Here is a 17,783-nt window from a genome sequence, read left to right on the forward strand (position 1 = left end):
CACGTGACACTGTTTAGCCCTGTGAGATTGTGAGACTCACAGAGCTGAGATCAGTGAGACCCATGGAGCGAGAGGCTGTGACACTGTGCCGAGAGGAATCTTTACATTGCCGGAGAACACACATGGCCCGATTCAGACCCGGACGCTAAGCCGCAGACGCAAGCTATGGCAGATAGTCGCCCATCTGCGCATGCATATGCGTCAATATGCGAATGCGTGAGTCACTCACTGTGCTCGGGAATTGTGCGTTCATAGTACACAGACTGGACTCTACTTTGAGTGACAGTGCCCTCTGTGGGTGGCAACAGGGGAAGGTGCTTGTGAACGGGGGAGTGGTGCTGCAAATGCAGGCGTGTCTGGGTGTCTAAACAGCATTTTATGGGTGTGCATACTTAGCGTGGAGGCGTCATTGTACACGTCACTTGGTTGTATTTCAGCCTGCAATGGTCGCAGTGCTTGCGGTGGGGTAGGGTCTACCTCAAGTGCTGCGTGCAGCTACAATGGCTCTCATGGTTCTGATTAATCATACACTTCCTGGAGATGACGTGTGCTAAGAAAGAAAGGTGGGCGTCTTTAGACTGGCATTTGCTCTGTCGTCGCTCTCTAAGACATAGAGGGCGTCCTTACACCAGACAGTGTGATCGCGGAATTTGCATACCCGGACCCTTTTGGATGTGAGCGATCACGGCTTAGCATCCGGGTCTGAATCGACCCCACAGTCCGAGAGCTGCTGGAGTGGTGTTATACACTTGTGGACAGTGGGCCTGATTCAGACCCGGTCGCAAGCGATGAGCACTCACAACCGGGTCGATAGTGGTCCAGAGCGCATGCGCACGATGGAGCCGGCTCCGTCGTGAGCATGCGCGAGACCCGGATGTCGACAGGCAATCCATCGCTCCGGGTCTCGCACAAAAGGGGGCGTGCTGTCGATGTTGAGTGACAGCACGCCCCCTTTGGTTGGCGGGTCGTGGGGAGTGGCTGCCCAGATGGAGGCATTCCCATGAGAACACCTACTGTTGGGGGCGGCCCCACTGACATCACAAGTGATGTCAGTGGGAGAGCTTTCGGCTCTGTTTGAGCCGAAAGCTCTCTGGGGCTTGCGACCACGAGACCCTACCACAAGGGTCTTGTCGCAAGCCCGATGGTCTTGACCATCGCGACCATCATCCTGGCCGCTCGCATTAGCTGTGGGTGGTAACCCACAGCAATGCAAGCAGCCAGGAGGCAGCTCCATAAAAAAAAAAAGTCACCCTGATTCAGAGCGTCCAGCTCTGAATCAGGGCCAGTGAGTACTCCGGAGAGCTGGGATTTAAACTGTCCCATATTTACTTTATACACACACATCCTGACAATCTTCAATTTTATTATTGGAACATCGTGGAACATTGGAAATATTAAGCTCTGGCTGGGAGTATCTAACAGCAATAGCAACTTGCTACAATTGTTGCCATCTATCAGCAATATTTATGTCTCTAGTGAGTAATGTTACACAATAACATTGCCATTTGTCAAAGACTGTTGGATAGTGAGAGTCCATTCATAGTGGTTGATGTCACTTTGAAAGCTATCTGCCACAAGTTTATTCATATTTGTGGATTTTATTTGATGTACATATAACCCCCCTCCTGGGAGTATTATAAGTGCTGATTGTTTATTTATTATTCATGAACAAAACTTTTTTGGTTTGAATAAATTTCTATACACCATCCCTTGCTGTGTGTGATAAGCGCCACCTACTATTCCTGTTTTCTTAGTGGTTTATTTAGCAGTAACTTCCATGTCCAGCCGTACTCACATTTATGCCTGTAATAGGCTCTCAGCGTGAAGTGGGGCATACAGACCACAAGCTGGTAACTGTATGTTGCAAGTAGTGCAGGATGCTAAACTCTCACATTTTCTAAACTCTCACCCTATTACATATAGCCCATATATTTTATTGGTCTATTTGTTAATAAAGACAGTTTGTTGGTTGGTGAATATCTTCCACAGCTCTAAAGGTAAAGTTGCCAAATCCTACATAGCTTACTTTTTCATACTAGATAACTATTAGACCACATAGCGACAGCGCGACAATGTGACAAAGCGACAGAGCAACAAATCTTATATATGGGCCAAATGTAATAGGGTGAAAGTGTAGCAAGATACTCTCACACTTTTTAAACTTGGACAATGTAATTGAGTCGGTGAACATACAAACTCGCATGATTTTAAACTAAAAAAACTCCACGATTTAAACTCTCATTGAGATGTTTTCCCATTTTGAAGATAAAATGCGACCAATGTGGGAGTTTACTGCTAAACTCTCACATTTTCTAAACTCTCACCCTATTACATCTAGCCCATAATATTTATTGGTCTATTTGTTTGTTTGTTTGCATTCGGACACCCCTGAACCGATTGGGATGAAACCAATGCAGGGTGGTAGAGTTGGATCCTGGACAGGTTTTAGTGGGGTTAGGGCACCGGTTGGTGTACGCTGGGCAGAACTTTTACCGGGGGAACCTGTTCTGAGTCTTCCACTGGATGGATTTGGATGAAAACTTCACAGAGTGGTAACATTGGATCCCAGAAAACATACTAGGGGGTTGATGTCCCAGTCGGACTTCCAGGTGTACGCTGGGCAGAACTATGACCCAGAGAGCTAGTTTTGGGCCTTTCACTGGATGGATTGGGAAGAAATTTTCAAAGAGGTGTGGCAATTGGTCTGATTTGCCTAATGGAGTGGTTGTGGTCCTGGTCGGACCTCATGGCGGAGTGCACTTGAAAGAACTTTGACCCAGGGAGCCTGTTCTGGTCCTTCCTCTGGATGGATTTGGATGACATCGAATGATAAAACTTAATAACTTGAAGATACAACCCTGCACCAATTGGAATGAAATCAATAAAAGGTGATCCTGGCCAGGTTTTAGGGTGGTTAGGTTCCCATTCAGACCTTCTGTTGGTGTACGCTGGGCAGAACTTTGACTTGGGGAGCCTACAGTATTTTGAGCCTTCCACTCAATGGATTTGTTTGAAAACTTTACAGACTGGTAACACTGGTTCCCAGAAGACATACTAGGGGGTTGAGGTCCCAGTCGGACCTCCCGTTGGTGTACGCTGGGCAGAATTTTGACCCAGGGAGCCTATTTTGAGCTTTCCACTGGATGGATGTGTTCAAAACTTCACAGACTGGTAATATTGGATCCCAGAAGACATACCAGGGGCTGGAGGTCCCGGTCAGACCTCCCATTGGTGTACGCTGGGCAGTTCTTTGACCTGAGGAGCCTGTTCTGGACCTTCCACGGGATCCATTTGGATGAAATCTTCACAGAGGAGTGGCAATTGGTCTGGGATGGCTAATAGAGTGGTTGGGGTCCCGATCGGACCTCACAGCTGATTGCACCGGCCAGAACTTTGACCTAGGGAACCGGTTCTGGTCCTTCCTCTGGATGGATTTGGATGACAGCACATAACAAAACTTGAAGATTTAAGCCGGGGCATTGCTGGGTATATTAGCTAATTTCCTTTACAAAAGAAAATGTATTAATAGTGGGTAAAAGCTAACTTCTTGACTTCATCATACGCGCCTTGTTCGATAGTTTGTCCTCCTGAGGACCTTCACCTGCACTTCATGAAAGTGCTACATGAGGGTTATAATACTATTGAACTGAGAACTCCTCATATACTGTAGGTAATGTGCTGTTCAGTGATTGCCATGTGATGTGCTGTTATATATTCTGTGGTGCATGTCTAAATACTTGTTTCCTTTGCAGACATATCAGAAAGCTGGGATTCAGAGTCTGACTCATTTGTAAGTGTAAAAATAAATTGCTTTAAAACTTGTAAGTAATACAAGACTATTAAGAAAATCTAAATGGTTGATTTATATAAAAAATAATTCTGTGCTCTTAATTGGGGTTTGCATGTACAAAAAATGTCTATTTTATTAACAAAAATTGTACTTCTTTTTCTGTAAATACTAAAGTGCATATATTACCTAAGGGCCTGATTTAGATGTGGACACTAATGCTTTAGCAGTTTTGTATGCAGCTGCTTTGGGAAAATCTGCTTATGCTACAGCCACTTGGAAATGTGTTGGGACACCCACCAATGGCCTCGAAGGTCCAAGCAACTGCGTACAAATATGCAGCGGCGGTCACAGATCCTTAGAGAATCGACCATCTAATGATATGGGTGCGCAGAATGGCCGTAGGAACTGAGACACTGGCACCTTTCTGCGTATGGGATCACAGATGTAGGCAGAAACAGCCACGAACACATGCCATGCCCATGTTTTTTCCGCCTTCCCTGTTACCACCCACAAAATATATATATGTCTGTCAATCAATTGCGAATAAATGCTCACTACAAAAGTCGCATTTGATCGCAGTTCAATATCCACACGTGCGCTTTGCTATTAAGACCCATGCACAGGCCACCGATAATAACTCAACTACGTGAACATCGAATTAGTGTCCACGTCTGTATTAGGCCCTATGTTCTCTTTTTGTGGAGATATACACACAGTACTTTTCAATATTTACACAAGTCACCAGATTTTATGTCATTGTATAGCACATACAGCAGTCGTCTCACTTAATGGAGTATACAAATTGTGAGATGCAGCTTGCTAACACATGAAATGACTCACCCCAAGCAGAAATTACACTGATGTAACACAGTTATCCGTGGCGCCTGCTGTCTAGAATGTCCAGGAGACCCCTGAATGTCAGACATCTCTCCCAGACTACTGATGGAGTAGGCCAACCTCTGGATCAGCCCACTTCCCCAAAGAATTGGATGTTCTGGGGACTTGATGATGCGATTCACAACGATTGCACTTTGTCCCACCTGTGCTCTGCTATATCCCAGCAAGTAGTGGTGTTGGGACATAGATCTACTCAGAGTGGGAGCAGGAGTAGCTGTAGGCAACTGAGCTTTACATTGTGAGGAGAGAGCAGTAGTGGAAAATAGGCTACACCACCAGCTGATGGATACATTTCAGGAGACATTAGCTATAATCATCATCATCATCATCATATCAATGTGGAAACTGCTGTAAAACAATATAGTTATATAGTGACCTATAATGCATTTATAAAATACTGTAGGGCTGATGCACAGTTTGTACCATGACATTTGCACTCTCGCGTGACAGGGTGCAAATATAGATGTATGCCAGCACTGCTCCTCCTTGGTGGCATCCTCCGTTCCACCTATCACTGCCAGCGACGGGCTGCTGTGCCATGCACATGCACGATGGCCAGTCTGTGCATATGCATAACACTTTCACCCCATGGCATGGGTATAATAACTACCATAGGTGCAAGGGGTGTAGCTGCTATGGGCCCATCTTCCTTGTTAATGTTACTTGTGTTATATACATATTTCACCATTGGGTGGTACATAGGGACCCTTACAAACTTTTACTATAGGGCCTTTAAATACCTAGTTATGGCCTGGCAGGGACACAGCAAAGCCTGGAAGGCTTTGCTGCAGCCAGAAATGCTTTTGCTGGGTCCCCATTGCTGGCAATAGAGACCGTATCGCTCTCACTATCTACAGCAGTGGTTCTCAAACTCGGTCCTCAGGACCACACACAGGGCCTGATTCAGACCCGCTCGCAAGCACTATGCGCTTACGAGCGGGTCGATGTTAGGCCACTGCGCATGCGCATGCCGGAGCCGGCTCTGACATGTGAATGCGCGAGACCCGGCTAGCGACGGGCGCTCCGTCGCTCCGGATCTCGCACCAAAAGGGGGCGGCTATCGATTTTGCTCGCACTGTTTTGGAGGCGTGGCATAGGGTGGCTTCACAAATGGAGGTATTCCCATGCAAACGCCTGCCGTTTGTGGCCGGCCCCACTGACATCACCAGTGATGTCAGTGGGAGAGCTTCCGGCTCTATTAGAGCCAGAAGCTCTCTGGGGCTTGCGGCCATGAGACCTACCACAAGGGTCTCGTCGCAAGCCCGATGGTCGCGATGGTCTTGACCATCGCGACCATCATCCTGGCTGCTCGCAATAGCTGTGGGTGGTCACCCACAGCTATGCGAGCGGCCAGGAGGCCACTCCAAAAACAAAAAAAAAATGCCCTGATTCAGAACGAGCGCTCTTTCAGAGCGTCTGGCTCTGAATCAGGGCCACAGTTCACGTTTTCCAGATCACCTCGCAGGTGCACGGGTGTAGTCATTACTCACTGCCACATTTTAAAATAACCACAGGTGGAGCTAATTATTTCACTTGTGATTCTGTGAAGATACCTGGAAAACATGCACTGTTTGGGGTCCTGAGGACCGAGTTTGAGAACCTGTGATCTACAGTATAAATGGCATAAGCAATACAGTGACAAACATCGGTAATCTTAGTTTACCGCTGTCTGTTAAATATTGAAAGGAGTACATAACCCCTTTAGTGAGTGCTAAATGTGCTATGTCTCGTTGTTTAATAACTAAGATCCTTAATATTTCACAATTTATTTAGGGAAACTTTGTGCTGTCTTGACTTTTCCTCCTTGATCTGTGCTCAATAACAGGATGATGACTATGAGAACCCAGATGAAGAAGTGGATAAAGATTATGAGTCCCCTACTCCTAGTGATGGTGGTAACAGTGATGGGGATTATGAGCCACCGCCATCCAACATTGAAAATTGTCAAGTCAATCCAACAAAAACAAAGTTAAGCGACTCAGATTATGCTGGTAAGTCAAAGTTACGTATATTTTATGACCACAGCAGATATCTCCAATGAATTACCTTGGTTTTATTAGCAACAGTAGCTTTAATTAGCACCTTTTCTCTAATAAATGTTTTATGATATTTCAGACAGGCCAGTCCATGGGAATTATCCTAAAGGTCCCCCAAATCCTCCTACAAGACCTGAATTTCCTACATTCTCTGCAAGAGGCAAAACTGTAAGTTGTTTTGATGTGTTAAGTCATTTGACAAATACTGCCAGAAGTTGATGTGGTTTAGTATTTGCCTGTGAGTTTCAAATCCACCTATAAGGTCCAAAAGTCTCTAAAACAGTCTCTGAAATTACAGTCCATACTAAGGGGTAAGTATAATAGTCTGCGAGTCAGCAATTTAGCAGCTAGATTGAAGCAGTAATATTTGTAGAGGTATACCCAGTTTTGTTTTGCCGGGATGTAGTTTCAATCCCAGTGGTGGGGATGCCAGCATTCAGAATGGCGGCACCAGAATTCCGACACCAGTCAGAATCCCGGCGCCGGCATCCCAGCGGTTAGGGGGAGGGTTAGGGTTAGGCACTAAGCGGAGGCTTAGGGTTAGGCACTAAGGGGGGGGGGGTAGGGTTAGGCACTGGGAGAGAGGTTTAAGTTTAAACTGCGGGGGGGGGTTAGGTTTAGGCACTAGGGGGGTGGGTTAGGTTTAGGCTGCGGGGATTAGGGGCAGAAGTAGGGCTAGGACACTTACAAACAGGTGTCGGTATCCTAACCCTGTCAGGATGCGGCGTTGGGATTCTGACCACCGGGATCCCGAGCATCGGCATCCTGTACCTAACCCGTTTTGCCTTTTAAGTTATTGCCGCTTTAAGTCTAGCAGCTACAGTAAATCACTGAAATCTTGCAGCTGCCTGTAATTTGCAGGCTATGACCCCCTAAGGGTGGGTATACACTTGCACGATATCGGCCCGATTTGGCTGATTTGGGCAAATCATAACGACAAATCATGCATATCATGCAGTGTGTATGCCCAACTGTGCTCTCCCACGGATTGCATGAGATGTCGTGTGATTGGCCATGCTGCACGGCCATTCACACGATATCGCTTGAGGTGCCGCTGCTGTGTCCGCTATTGCGTTGTGCCTGCGATAATATGCAAATGCTAGTATCAGCCTTTCCCTGGTGTAGTAGCCTGTGTCTGACTGTGCAAGCACTGAGATGCCCAATTCCAGCATCTCAGCACAATGTAACACTGTCCACAGGTGGTTCTTGACACACCACCATTGCATGCACCATCCACATTTCTACCAACCCTACAGTATGGCAGGTGCAGTTTGTCCATCTGCACATGGCCTCTGTGGCTGCGACTGTACGTCTGAGAACGCAGCCGTTTACACTGATATAACATGCCCAGGAGATGAACATTTTTTGCATTCCCTTCAAGCCACCTCCCGGTCACCACCCAGGAGCGCCCATCACTTTCCCTTCCCATTTCTGATACCGTCAGTCCAGATCGCAACAGCACCTTTGTGTATACACACTGTGAGATGCATGTGTCAAAGGGGTTTCCAGGACTTTTTGCGAAGGCTCAGTAGCAAATAATCGCTCAAATACTTGAACATCAGCATTGCCTGCGGATTGCGTGCATCCCTGAATCAGGCCCTACATATTTACTAACTTGAGAACGTGGTGCACGATCTGTCTTAATCAGTACATTACCACTGCAATCACTTATGGAGTACTGTATTTCCCAGTTAATTCTTCTAATGCATGGAGTAAGTACAGGTTGAGTCTCCCATATCCAAAATGCTTGGTACCAGGGTTATTTTGGATATCGGAATATTCCGTATTTTCGAATATTTGCATATCATAATGAAATATTGTAGGAACGGGAACTAAATCTAAACACAGAATGCATTTATGTGTTATATACACTTTATATACACACAGCCTGTAGGTAATTTTATATTTTCAAATTTTGTGGCTCAAACAAAGTCTGTGTACATACATGAAATTCATGTGTATTTCATATACACCTTATACACAGAGCCTGAAGGTAATTATATACAATATTTTTTATAATTTTGTGCCTTAAACAAAGTTTGTGTACATTGAACCATCAAAAAGCAAAGGTTTCACTCTCTCAGTCATGCTAAAAAATATCTGTATTTTTGAATATTCCGTATTTCGGAATATTTGGATATGGGAAACTCAACCTGTAGTATAAAGCTTTATTGTAATATTTGGTATTAATAAGAATCACAAAATATAGATTCAGAGAAAAATCCTGGTATTTGGCATTCTGCAAAACCTTTTCACTCCTGGGTACATTCTAGACTGTGGGGGTGGAACATATTCTCCTGATGGGCGGATCAGTTTTTTGTAAAAAAAACTGTTAGTTACATCAATGGGTCTAGTATTGTGTCTAAATGCAAGGGCAAGATGTGTCAAGAAGCATACTGAGCTAGTATTCGCAAGTTATCCGGTGCCCCCTGTGCCTTTATCCTCATAAAACAATTTGAAGATGCAGAAAATGGGATTTGGCCATTGCTGTAAGTGGACTTTGTTCCGTACTAAGCATATCTTATCAAAAACACATATATAGGTGAAAAAATAAAAATAAACTGGACAAATGCAACAATTAGGCTTGATCCAGCATGGAGAAAATAGAGAGCAAGGTTGCTCTAAGAGCGATAGTACACAGTGACATAAACAGGAGAAGGTGGTGCTGCTCTCAGCCTGAATAATGTGCAGAAGCGAATGAGTAATGATTGGAAGTATTCCTTTACTTGTCTTAATCATGTATCAAAAACCCAATCAAATGTACGTTGGTGATTAGTGGTAGTGACCCAAGTCTGTTTGTGGTGGTACCGTTGCCCGGGAGATCTTCTCGGGGCAAGGGAGTATGGTAGCTGGAGAACAGGAGCATAACGGATGCCAGTCGTTAGCCTGTCGCCAGACCCTGCTGTGACCGTGCTCCCGGGGAGGTGAGCCACTGTCTGGGTAGGGGATTTAACTATTGTGGTTCACCCTGGGCAAATGTACCACCACAAAACAGAAGGCATTTTCATTCTGAGCATTATCACATTATCCATTGACCATCTCAAACTATTAGGTAAATGGTTAAAATTAAATTTTGCCCCAACTTACAATATGGACAAATTTCACACCTATTTGGAAAACTCACTGAAGAAATTCTTCGCCTCAACAACCCCAGCAGAAATCAGGAATGATTCTAACGTGAACCAATATAGACATATAGACACACTAATATGAAACCTCCAGCCATGTTCTATCCGAACCACATGAAGGGCCCACATATAGACACCTTCACACGGATGGTAGAGAAAGACATTGAGAAAATTCAACTAACTAAGAACAGTCGGAGTAATTTAACTAGTAAAGAGAGAATGATCCTTCAGGAATTACAAGACAATCACTCCATTATCCTGAAACCGGCAGATAAGGGTGGGGGAATCGTGGTCCTCAACAAGACTGGTTACTTGGAAGGAGCCCATAGAACTCTAGGTGACACTAGTACTTACAAAAGACTGAACCACAATCTCACCACACAATTCAAAAAGCAACTACAAACCCACCAACAGAAACACAACTCAACTTCATCCTTGACAGTATCGATTTTATATTGAAACACAATTACGTCTGGTTTGAGGATCTTTATTCACCTATCAGGAACAAATAGGAATGTGTCCAACCAGAAACAAGCCAATTTACATAGCACCAATCAGCCCAAGGACCGGTTCTTTTAAACCTCCCGTCACCAGGACAAAAATCTACACCAATACTCCCAGAGGAAGGCCAGCACGACTGAAACGCTTGGAGACCATTATACCAATTCCTACTACTACACACCAACAAGAGACCAATCTGTTTGGCTTTTGACAAGCCGAAGCCACGTGACAGAAAGCTGGAGCCTGCACCAGCAGGAGAAAACACGCTCCAAACATCAAGCCGGCAAGGGGAAGGAGCGGTCAGCTGTCGAGATACACAAACTAAGTTCTCTGTTTTTGGAGGGGGTGCCCATCAGCTGGTTTGCCAGAACCACTATAGTTACATCCCCTACCCATACAGCAGCTCACTTCCCCGGAAGCACGGTCACAGCGGGTCTGGCGTCAGGCACTTGACTGGCGTCCGTTCCCGATCAGAGCAGGGCCAAGTCCAGAGTGCTCTTGTACTTCTCCAGCTACCGTACTCCCTTGCCCGAGAAGGTCACCCTGGGCAACAATACCACCACAAACAGTCTTGGATCACTACCATTTATCACCAACGTACATTTGATTAGGTGGTAGTGGGACGATTTTTTCTTACTTAGGAACAATGACACACTGGACCTTGTATTGTCCCATACTTGCTAGTGTGACTTCTAATGAGATCCTTTGGACACTTTTTTTCAAGTGCATATCAAATTATATCTATTGCAACAGTATTCACTCTATGCCTTTCTTTCATCTAGCCCCTGTGGTCAGCTATTAACTACTACTTATTATCAATCAGTTTTTAATTTTTGCTAGATGATTCCCAGAAAATATATATAATTAATTTTATTTTATCTCCACTGACATATATCTACATGCTATTTGATATATGCATTTATTGTGTTTTTATTATTTTGTGTTTTCTATTGTTTTGGGGTTTTTTTGTTTTCGGTTATTGAAATTGTTCTTTTGATACATGATCAAGATAAGTAAAGGAATACTTATAAGGCGTCCATCCATTTATTGTGACAAAACATAATAACCTCTTATGCTAAGCTTAACTTCTAAAAGAAATAAACACACAGACAACAATTGCTTGGTTCGAATTAGAATTAATATATTTATTGAATTGCAAATTTATTTTATTAAAGAGGGTGGCTAAAGAAGGCGCTACCACTACCCAGCTCTAGCCGAGATAAATCTTACCACCAAATTGGGGGACGACTAAAACGCCCCCACCTCTCAAAATGCGTAACCTGCGCTGTGCAAGTCTCACCGTCCTTTTACTTTGGCACAGTCTGAACACTCCCGCAAAGAAAGTGCCCAATTGTCCAACCCGCATAGGTAGGGCCCACTCGCCGTCCTTCAAAAGGGCAAGTGCTTCACAATGACCGCTTACGCCACATGTGGCCGCTGGTTAGTAGCGCCTTCCCGCCATGCCAGGTTCCCAGAACTGCAGTCTGCCACCCAACAACCAAACTAGCTAATCAAAAGCAGAAAAAATACCTTTAAGAAAAACTCCCATCCCCAAAGGCGATAAATGCACCCCATCTGGTCTAAAATAATTAGCATTCTCAAGAACCAAAAGAGGGTGCCTGATTACAACACCCCGGGCAGCCACCACGAACTTGGCTACTGCAATGTTTATCTTCTTCCTGGCTTTGTCCAAAGCCGCTAAATCCCTGGACCCTCTCCAAACAAAACGGGGTACAATTTCCGACCACACTATCTGTACCCCCGGCCAATGGGACAACACCTTATCCAAATTCCTTTTAATTCTAAGTATGAGCTCCATGCCCTTAATCTGACCCACATCATTTCCTCCTAAATGCAAAATCAACCAATCGGGATGGCCCCCTTGCTTTTCATGCTTAAAAAATCTAAAAGGGAGGCCCAATGCAGTCCCCGGATTCCAAACCATCTAACTGTGCGGCCGCCTGTAAGCATAACCGCCCTTTTTGCTAAAGGGTGCCTTTCAGCCCAGAACATATAGGAGTGGCCCACTAGCCATACTTGCTCCATAAAGCCCTTGGATGCTGAAAAAGAAGGCACCTAACCGTCAGACAGTGTACTGTAAACCCAAAACCATGTAACTGAACTCCACATGCAACATACAATATTAATACATAAACCCAGGCGAAGGAGAAAACTTAAAAAAAACTCCCGTGGACCACTTGTATAGCCAATTAGAATCAAGGCCCCCTCGGAGGAAAAATTAAAAAAATCCCTTCACATCCCCAGTTTTTGAATGCTAATCATTCAAAAACTGACAGGTAAGCAACATTTCTGGGTTAGCGCAACAGGCGCAACTCAAAGCTTATCAAAATGAATATAACTCTTGAAGGAATTTGACTTCCATTTCCCAATTGAATGAATAGCTGCTGTTGGCAAACCGCCTGCTGCTGATCATGTAGCAGTGCCGATACGAAAAGAGTGCGTACCATACTCCTCGCTCTTAATGTTTACCTTACGCAGACATTGCTTGAAAACCGCTGCAAACTGGAATTTCGTAAGGGGGCAAGAATCTAAATGCGCTAAAAATTGTACACAATCCTCGGGTCTAGATTGGCTGTAAAGGATCGCGAGTCACAAAGGGCAGACTTCAGGGATAGTTTGTGACTTAAGGGAAACCCATTTTTGTCACATAACTGACTCCCTTTTAATCAGAACATTTCGGGACAGCAGGCCGGTGACCACCGAACGTTTATTAATAGCCACGAGCTCGCTGACCCGAAAAGCACCAAAAAAGGCCAATGAAAAAGCACACTTCAAGAGCAAAACTTCAAATTCGCTCAAAGCCACAGATGGCAAGACGGACATAAGGTCCTGTAACAAACCCAAATCAATGGGCCTGCGGCCATCTGCAGGGGCAGGTCTGTCCCTGGCCCAACCCTTAAGGGCCTTGGAAAGCACGAAAATCTTGGTGGGGTCATGTAACTGATGGATTTTTGAATAAAATGAGATACACGCTAATGCGGCAGCCATGGCTGCCTTAGTGACCCCAAACAAATTCTAACAAGCAATCTTCCTGACAGTTATCCACATCCCCATACTTAGCCCTGTAAGCCTCCCAGTCCTGCCACGCAGGTGTATATGCCCGTAAGGTAGATGGTGCCAAAGACTTACGCACCAGCCCAGCTATGCCTGCTCGATAATCTGCCAGACATAAGGAGGACATGTTAAGCCCATAGGGGCAGCACCAGGCACCAAGGTGCGAAATCTAGTGAATTGGAAACATGACAAAGTATCCGCTATATAATTTTCAATCCCTGGCACGTGTTCTGCTGAAAAATTTATGTTGAACTGCAAACACCTCAGCAACAAATGCTACAGAAGCCGCAAAGCCTGAGGGGAAGAGGAATGCTGATTGTTAACAGCGTGGACTACCCCCAAATTGTCGCACCGAAATTAGGGGTGAGCAGGTTCGGATTTCTGAAATCCGAACCCCCCCGAGCCCCCCGATCCGAGGCCGGTCCGAGTCAGGCTCGACTTTTCCCACCTGACTCGGATCTGAAATCGAGGCAAAACGTCATCATCCCGCCTTCCGGGTCTCGCGGGTTTTGGATCCTATATAAAGTACCCGCGTCGGCGCCATTTTCTCACTCGGCTGTGGACAGTGAAGAGGGAGGGTGGGAGTTAGGGCTGGCTGGGCTGTGTAGTGTAGTGTTGTAGTGTAGTGCAGTGTAGTGTTGTGCTGCGCTGCGCTGTGCTGCTGTTGTCCATAGGGGCTGTGTCCACTACTTCAAAGTCCATAGGGGCTGGCTGGACTGTGTTGTGCAGTCAGTTGTCCATAGGGGCTGTGTCCACTCCAAAGTCCTGTGCAGTGTCCCAGTCATAAAGGGGTGCTGTAGTGTTGTCCAGGGGGTGCTCTGTCCGTCAGGGGTGCTCCCCCCAAGTGCTAAAAAAAAAAATATTTTTTCTGTGTTTGTGAATTGTGTGCACTGTGGCTGCACGTGCATCAACAAAGAAGCAGCGCCAAGCGTGCGCCTGTGTCCCATAAAAGTAAAAGGCCGGCTGGCTTGTCCGTTAAAGGGTGCTGTAACCCCCAAAGGGCACTCCAAACAAAATAAAAAAATATATTTTTTTGTGTTTGTGAATTGTGTGCGCAGTAGCCGCACGTGCATCAACAAAGTAGTGCCAAGCGTGCGCCTGTGTCATAAGTAAAGGGCCGGCTGGCTTGACCGTTAAAGGGTGCTGTAACCCCCAAAGTACACTCCAAACAAAATAAAAAAATATTTTCTGTGTTTGTGAATTGTGTGCGCAGTAGCCGCACGTGCATCAACAAAGTAGTGCCAAGCGTGCGCCTGTGTCCCATAAATAAAGGGCCAGCTGGATTGACCGCTAAAGGGTGCTGTAACCCCCAAAGGGCACTCCAAACAAAATAAAAAAAAATGTTCTGTGTTTGTGAATTGTGTGCATCAACAAAGTAGCAGCGCCAAGCGTCCGCCTGTGTCCCATAAGTAAAGGGCCGGCTGGCTCATTTATTAAAGGGTGGTGTAACCCACAAAGTGCACTAATCTCCAACAAAAATAAAAAATTATTTTCTGTGTTTGTGTGCGCCTTAGCTGCACGTATATATCAATATAACATAAATGGAGGACCAAACTTTCTCCGATAAAAATAAAATAGGGAAAGATCAAGAACCACTTCCTCCTAGTGCTGAAGCTGCTGCCACTAGTCATGACATAGACGATAACATGCCATCAACGTCGTCTGCCAAGACCGATGCCCAATGTCATAGTAGAGGGCACATACAATCCCAAATGACAAAGTTCAGGAAAATGACCTTGAAAAAAACATTTAAATCATCTGAAGAGAAACGTAAACTTGCCAATATGCCATTTACGACACGGAGTGGCAAGGAATGGCTAAGGTCTTTCCCTATGTTCATGACTAGTGGTTCAGCTTCACATGACGATGGAAACCCTCCTCCCACTAAAAAAATCAAACGAGTTAAGCTGGCAAAAGCACAGCGAAGAACTGTGCGTTCTAAGAAGATATCACAAATCCCCAAGGAGAGTCCAAGTGTGGTGGTGGTTGCGATGCCTGACCTTCCCAGCACTGGACGGGAAGAGGTGGCTCTTTCCACCATTTGCACGCCCCCTGCAAGTGCTGAAAGGAGCACCCACAGTCCTCTTGCTGATATGCAAATTGAAGATGTCACTGTTGAAGTACAACAGGATGAGGATACTGGTGTAGCTGGCGCTGAGGAGAAAGTTGGCGAGGAGGATTCTGATGGTGATGTGGTTTGTTTAAATCAGGTTCCGCGGGGAGACAGTTGTTGTCCGTGGGATGAAAAAGCCCATCACGGTCATGCCTGGGCAGAAGACCAAACATTCCACCTCTTTGGTCTGGCAATATTTCTATCCAAATCCGGACAACTGTCTTGCCATATGTAAAGGTGGAATAAATAGGGGTAGGGACATTAACCACCTAGGAACATCCACCCTTATACGGCACCGGCAGCGCGTTCATAAAAAGTTACTGTCAAGTTCAGAAACTTTGGCTAAGACCGTAAGCAGTCCAGGGACACCTAAATCCCGTTGTCCTGTTGTATCCAAGCGCCTGCAAACCACACCGTCACCTCCCTCCTCGTCAATTTCCTCCTTAGTCAGGATCGGAAGTAGTCCTGCAGGCCATGTCACTGGCATGACTGACTCTCCTATCCGGGATTCCTCCGGAGGATCCTGCATTGCTACGCCTCCTGCTGTCGCTGCAGCTGTTGCTGCTGCTGGGAGTCGTTCATCATCCCAGAGAGGAAGTAGGAACACCACTACTTTTACTAAACAATTGACCCCCAACAGTCCTTAGCGAGGAGGATGAAGTACGACAGCAGTCATCCTGAAGCAAAACGTATAACTGAGGCCTTGACTGCTATGTTGGTGTTAGACGTGCGTCCGGTATCCGCCATTAGTGCAGTGGGATTTAGACAATTGATGGAGGTAGTGTGTCCCCGGTTCCAAATCCCGTCTAGATTCCACTTCACTAGGCAGGCGATACCGAGACTGCACAGAAACGTCAGAAAAAGTGTCCTCAGTGTCCTGAAAAATGCCGTTGTACCCAATGTCCACTTAACCACGGACATGTGGACAAGTGGAACAGGGCAGACTAAGGACTATATGACTGTGACAGCACACTGGGTAGATGTATCACCTTACGCAGCAACAGCAGCAGCGTCACCAGTAGCAGCATCTCAGAAACGCCAGCTCGTTCCAAGGCAGGCTATGCTGTGTATCACCGGTTTCAGTAAGAGGCACACCGCCGACAACCTCTTAGAGAAACTGAGGGAAATCATCGCCCAGTGGCTTACCCCACTTAGACTCTCCTGGGGATTTGTGATATCTGACAACGCCACCAATATTGTGCGGGCATTACATCTGGGCAAATTCCAGCACGTCCCATGTTTTGCTCACACAATAAACTTGGTGGTGCAGAATTTTCTGAAAAGCGACAGGGGCGTGCAGGAGACGCTTTGGGTGGCCCGAAAAATTTCTGGCCACTTTCGCCATTCAGCGACTGCGTGCCGAAGACTGGAGCGCCAGCAAACACTCTTGAACCTGCCCCGCCATCACCTGAAGCAAGAGGTTGTGACGCGGTGGAACTCAACCCTCTATATGCTTCAGAGGATGGAGGAGCAGCAAAAGGCCATTCAAGCCTATACATCCACCTATGACATAGGCAAAGGAGGGGGTATGCACCTGACTCAAGCGCAGTGGAGAATGATTTCCGTGTTGTGCAAGGTTCTCCAGCCCTTCGAACTTGCCACACGTGAAGTCAGTTCAGACACTGCCAGCTTGAGTCAGGTCATTCCCCTCATCAGGCTTTTGCAGAAGCAGCTGGAGAAAGTGAAGGAGGAGCTAAGACGGAGCGATTCCGCTCGGCATGTGGGACTTGTGGATGAAGCCCTTCATTTGCTTTGCCAGGATTCCAGGGTGGTCAATCTGTTGAAATCAGACCACTACATTTTGGCAACCGTGCTTGATCCTAGGTTTAAAGCCTATGTGGTGTCTCTCTTTCCAGCTGACACAAGCCTTTAGAGGTGCAAAGACCTGCTGGTGAACACACTGTCAGCTGAAGCAGAACGTGACACGTCAACAGCTCCTTCTTCATTTTCTCCCGCAACTGGGGCTGCCAGGAAAAAACTTAGGTATCCTAAGCAACCCGCTGGTGGAGATGCAGGGCAGGCAGGACCAAGTTTGGACATCTGGTCCGGACTGAAGGACCTGGCAACAATTTCTGACATGTCTACTGTCACTACATATGATACTGTCACCATTGACAGAATGGTGGAGGATTACATCGGTGACAGCATCCAAGTAGGCATGTCAGACAGTCCATACCTGTACTGGCAGGAAAAAGAGGCAATTTGGAGGCCCCTGTACAAACTGGCTCTATTTTACCTGAGTT

At 46.0% G+C, this 17,783-nt stretch overlaps 1 protein-coding gene across 1 annotated transcript in view; it reads left to right on the forward strand.

Moving 5' to 3' along the window:
* LCP2 (lymphocyte cytosolic protein 2) overlaps positions 1–17,783 on the forward strand; it is a 197,971-nt gene that overhangs the window by 101,026 nt on the left and 79,162 nt on the right. The window contains exons 6-8 of the mRNA XM_088465046.1: positions 3,753–3,790; positions 6,513–6,678; positions 6,803–6,891. Coding sequence (XP_088321172.1) covers positions 3,753–3,790; positions 6,513–6,678; positions 6,803–6,891 — 293 coding nt within the window. The remainder of the gene's footprint in view (positions 1–3,752; positions 3,791–6,512; positions 6,679–6,802; positions 6,892–17,783) is intronic.

The sequence above is a fragment of the Taudactylus pleione genome, unplaced genomic scaffold (assembly GCF_031769625.1).
Source record: "Taudactylus pleione unplaced genomic scaffold, aTauple2 ptg001827l, whole genome shotgun sequence".
NCBI classification, from domain to species: Eukaryota; Metazoa; Chordata; class Amphibia; order Anura; family Myobatrachidae; genus Taudactylus; species Taudactylus pleione.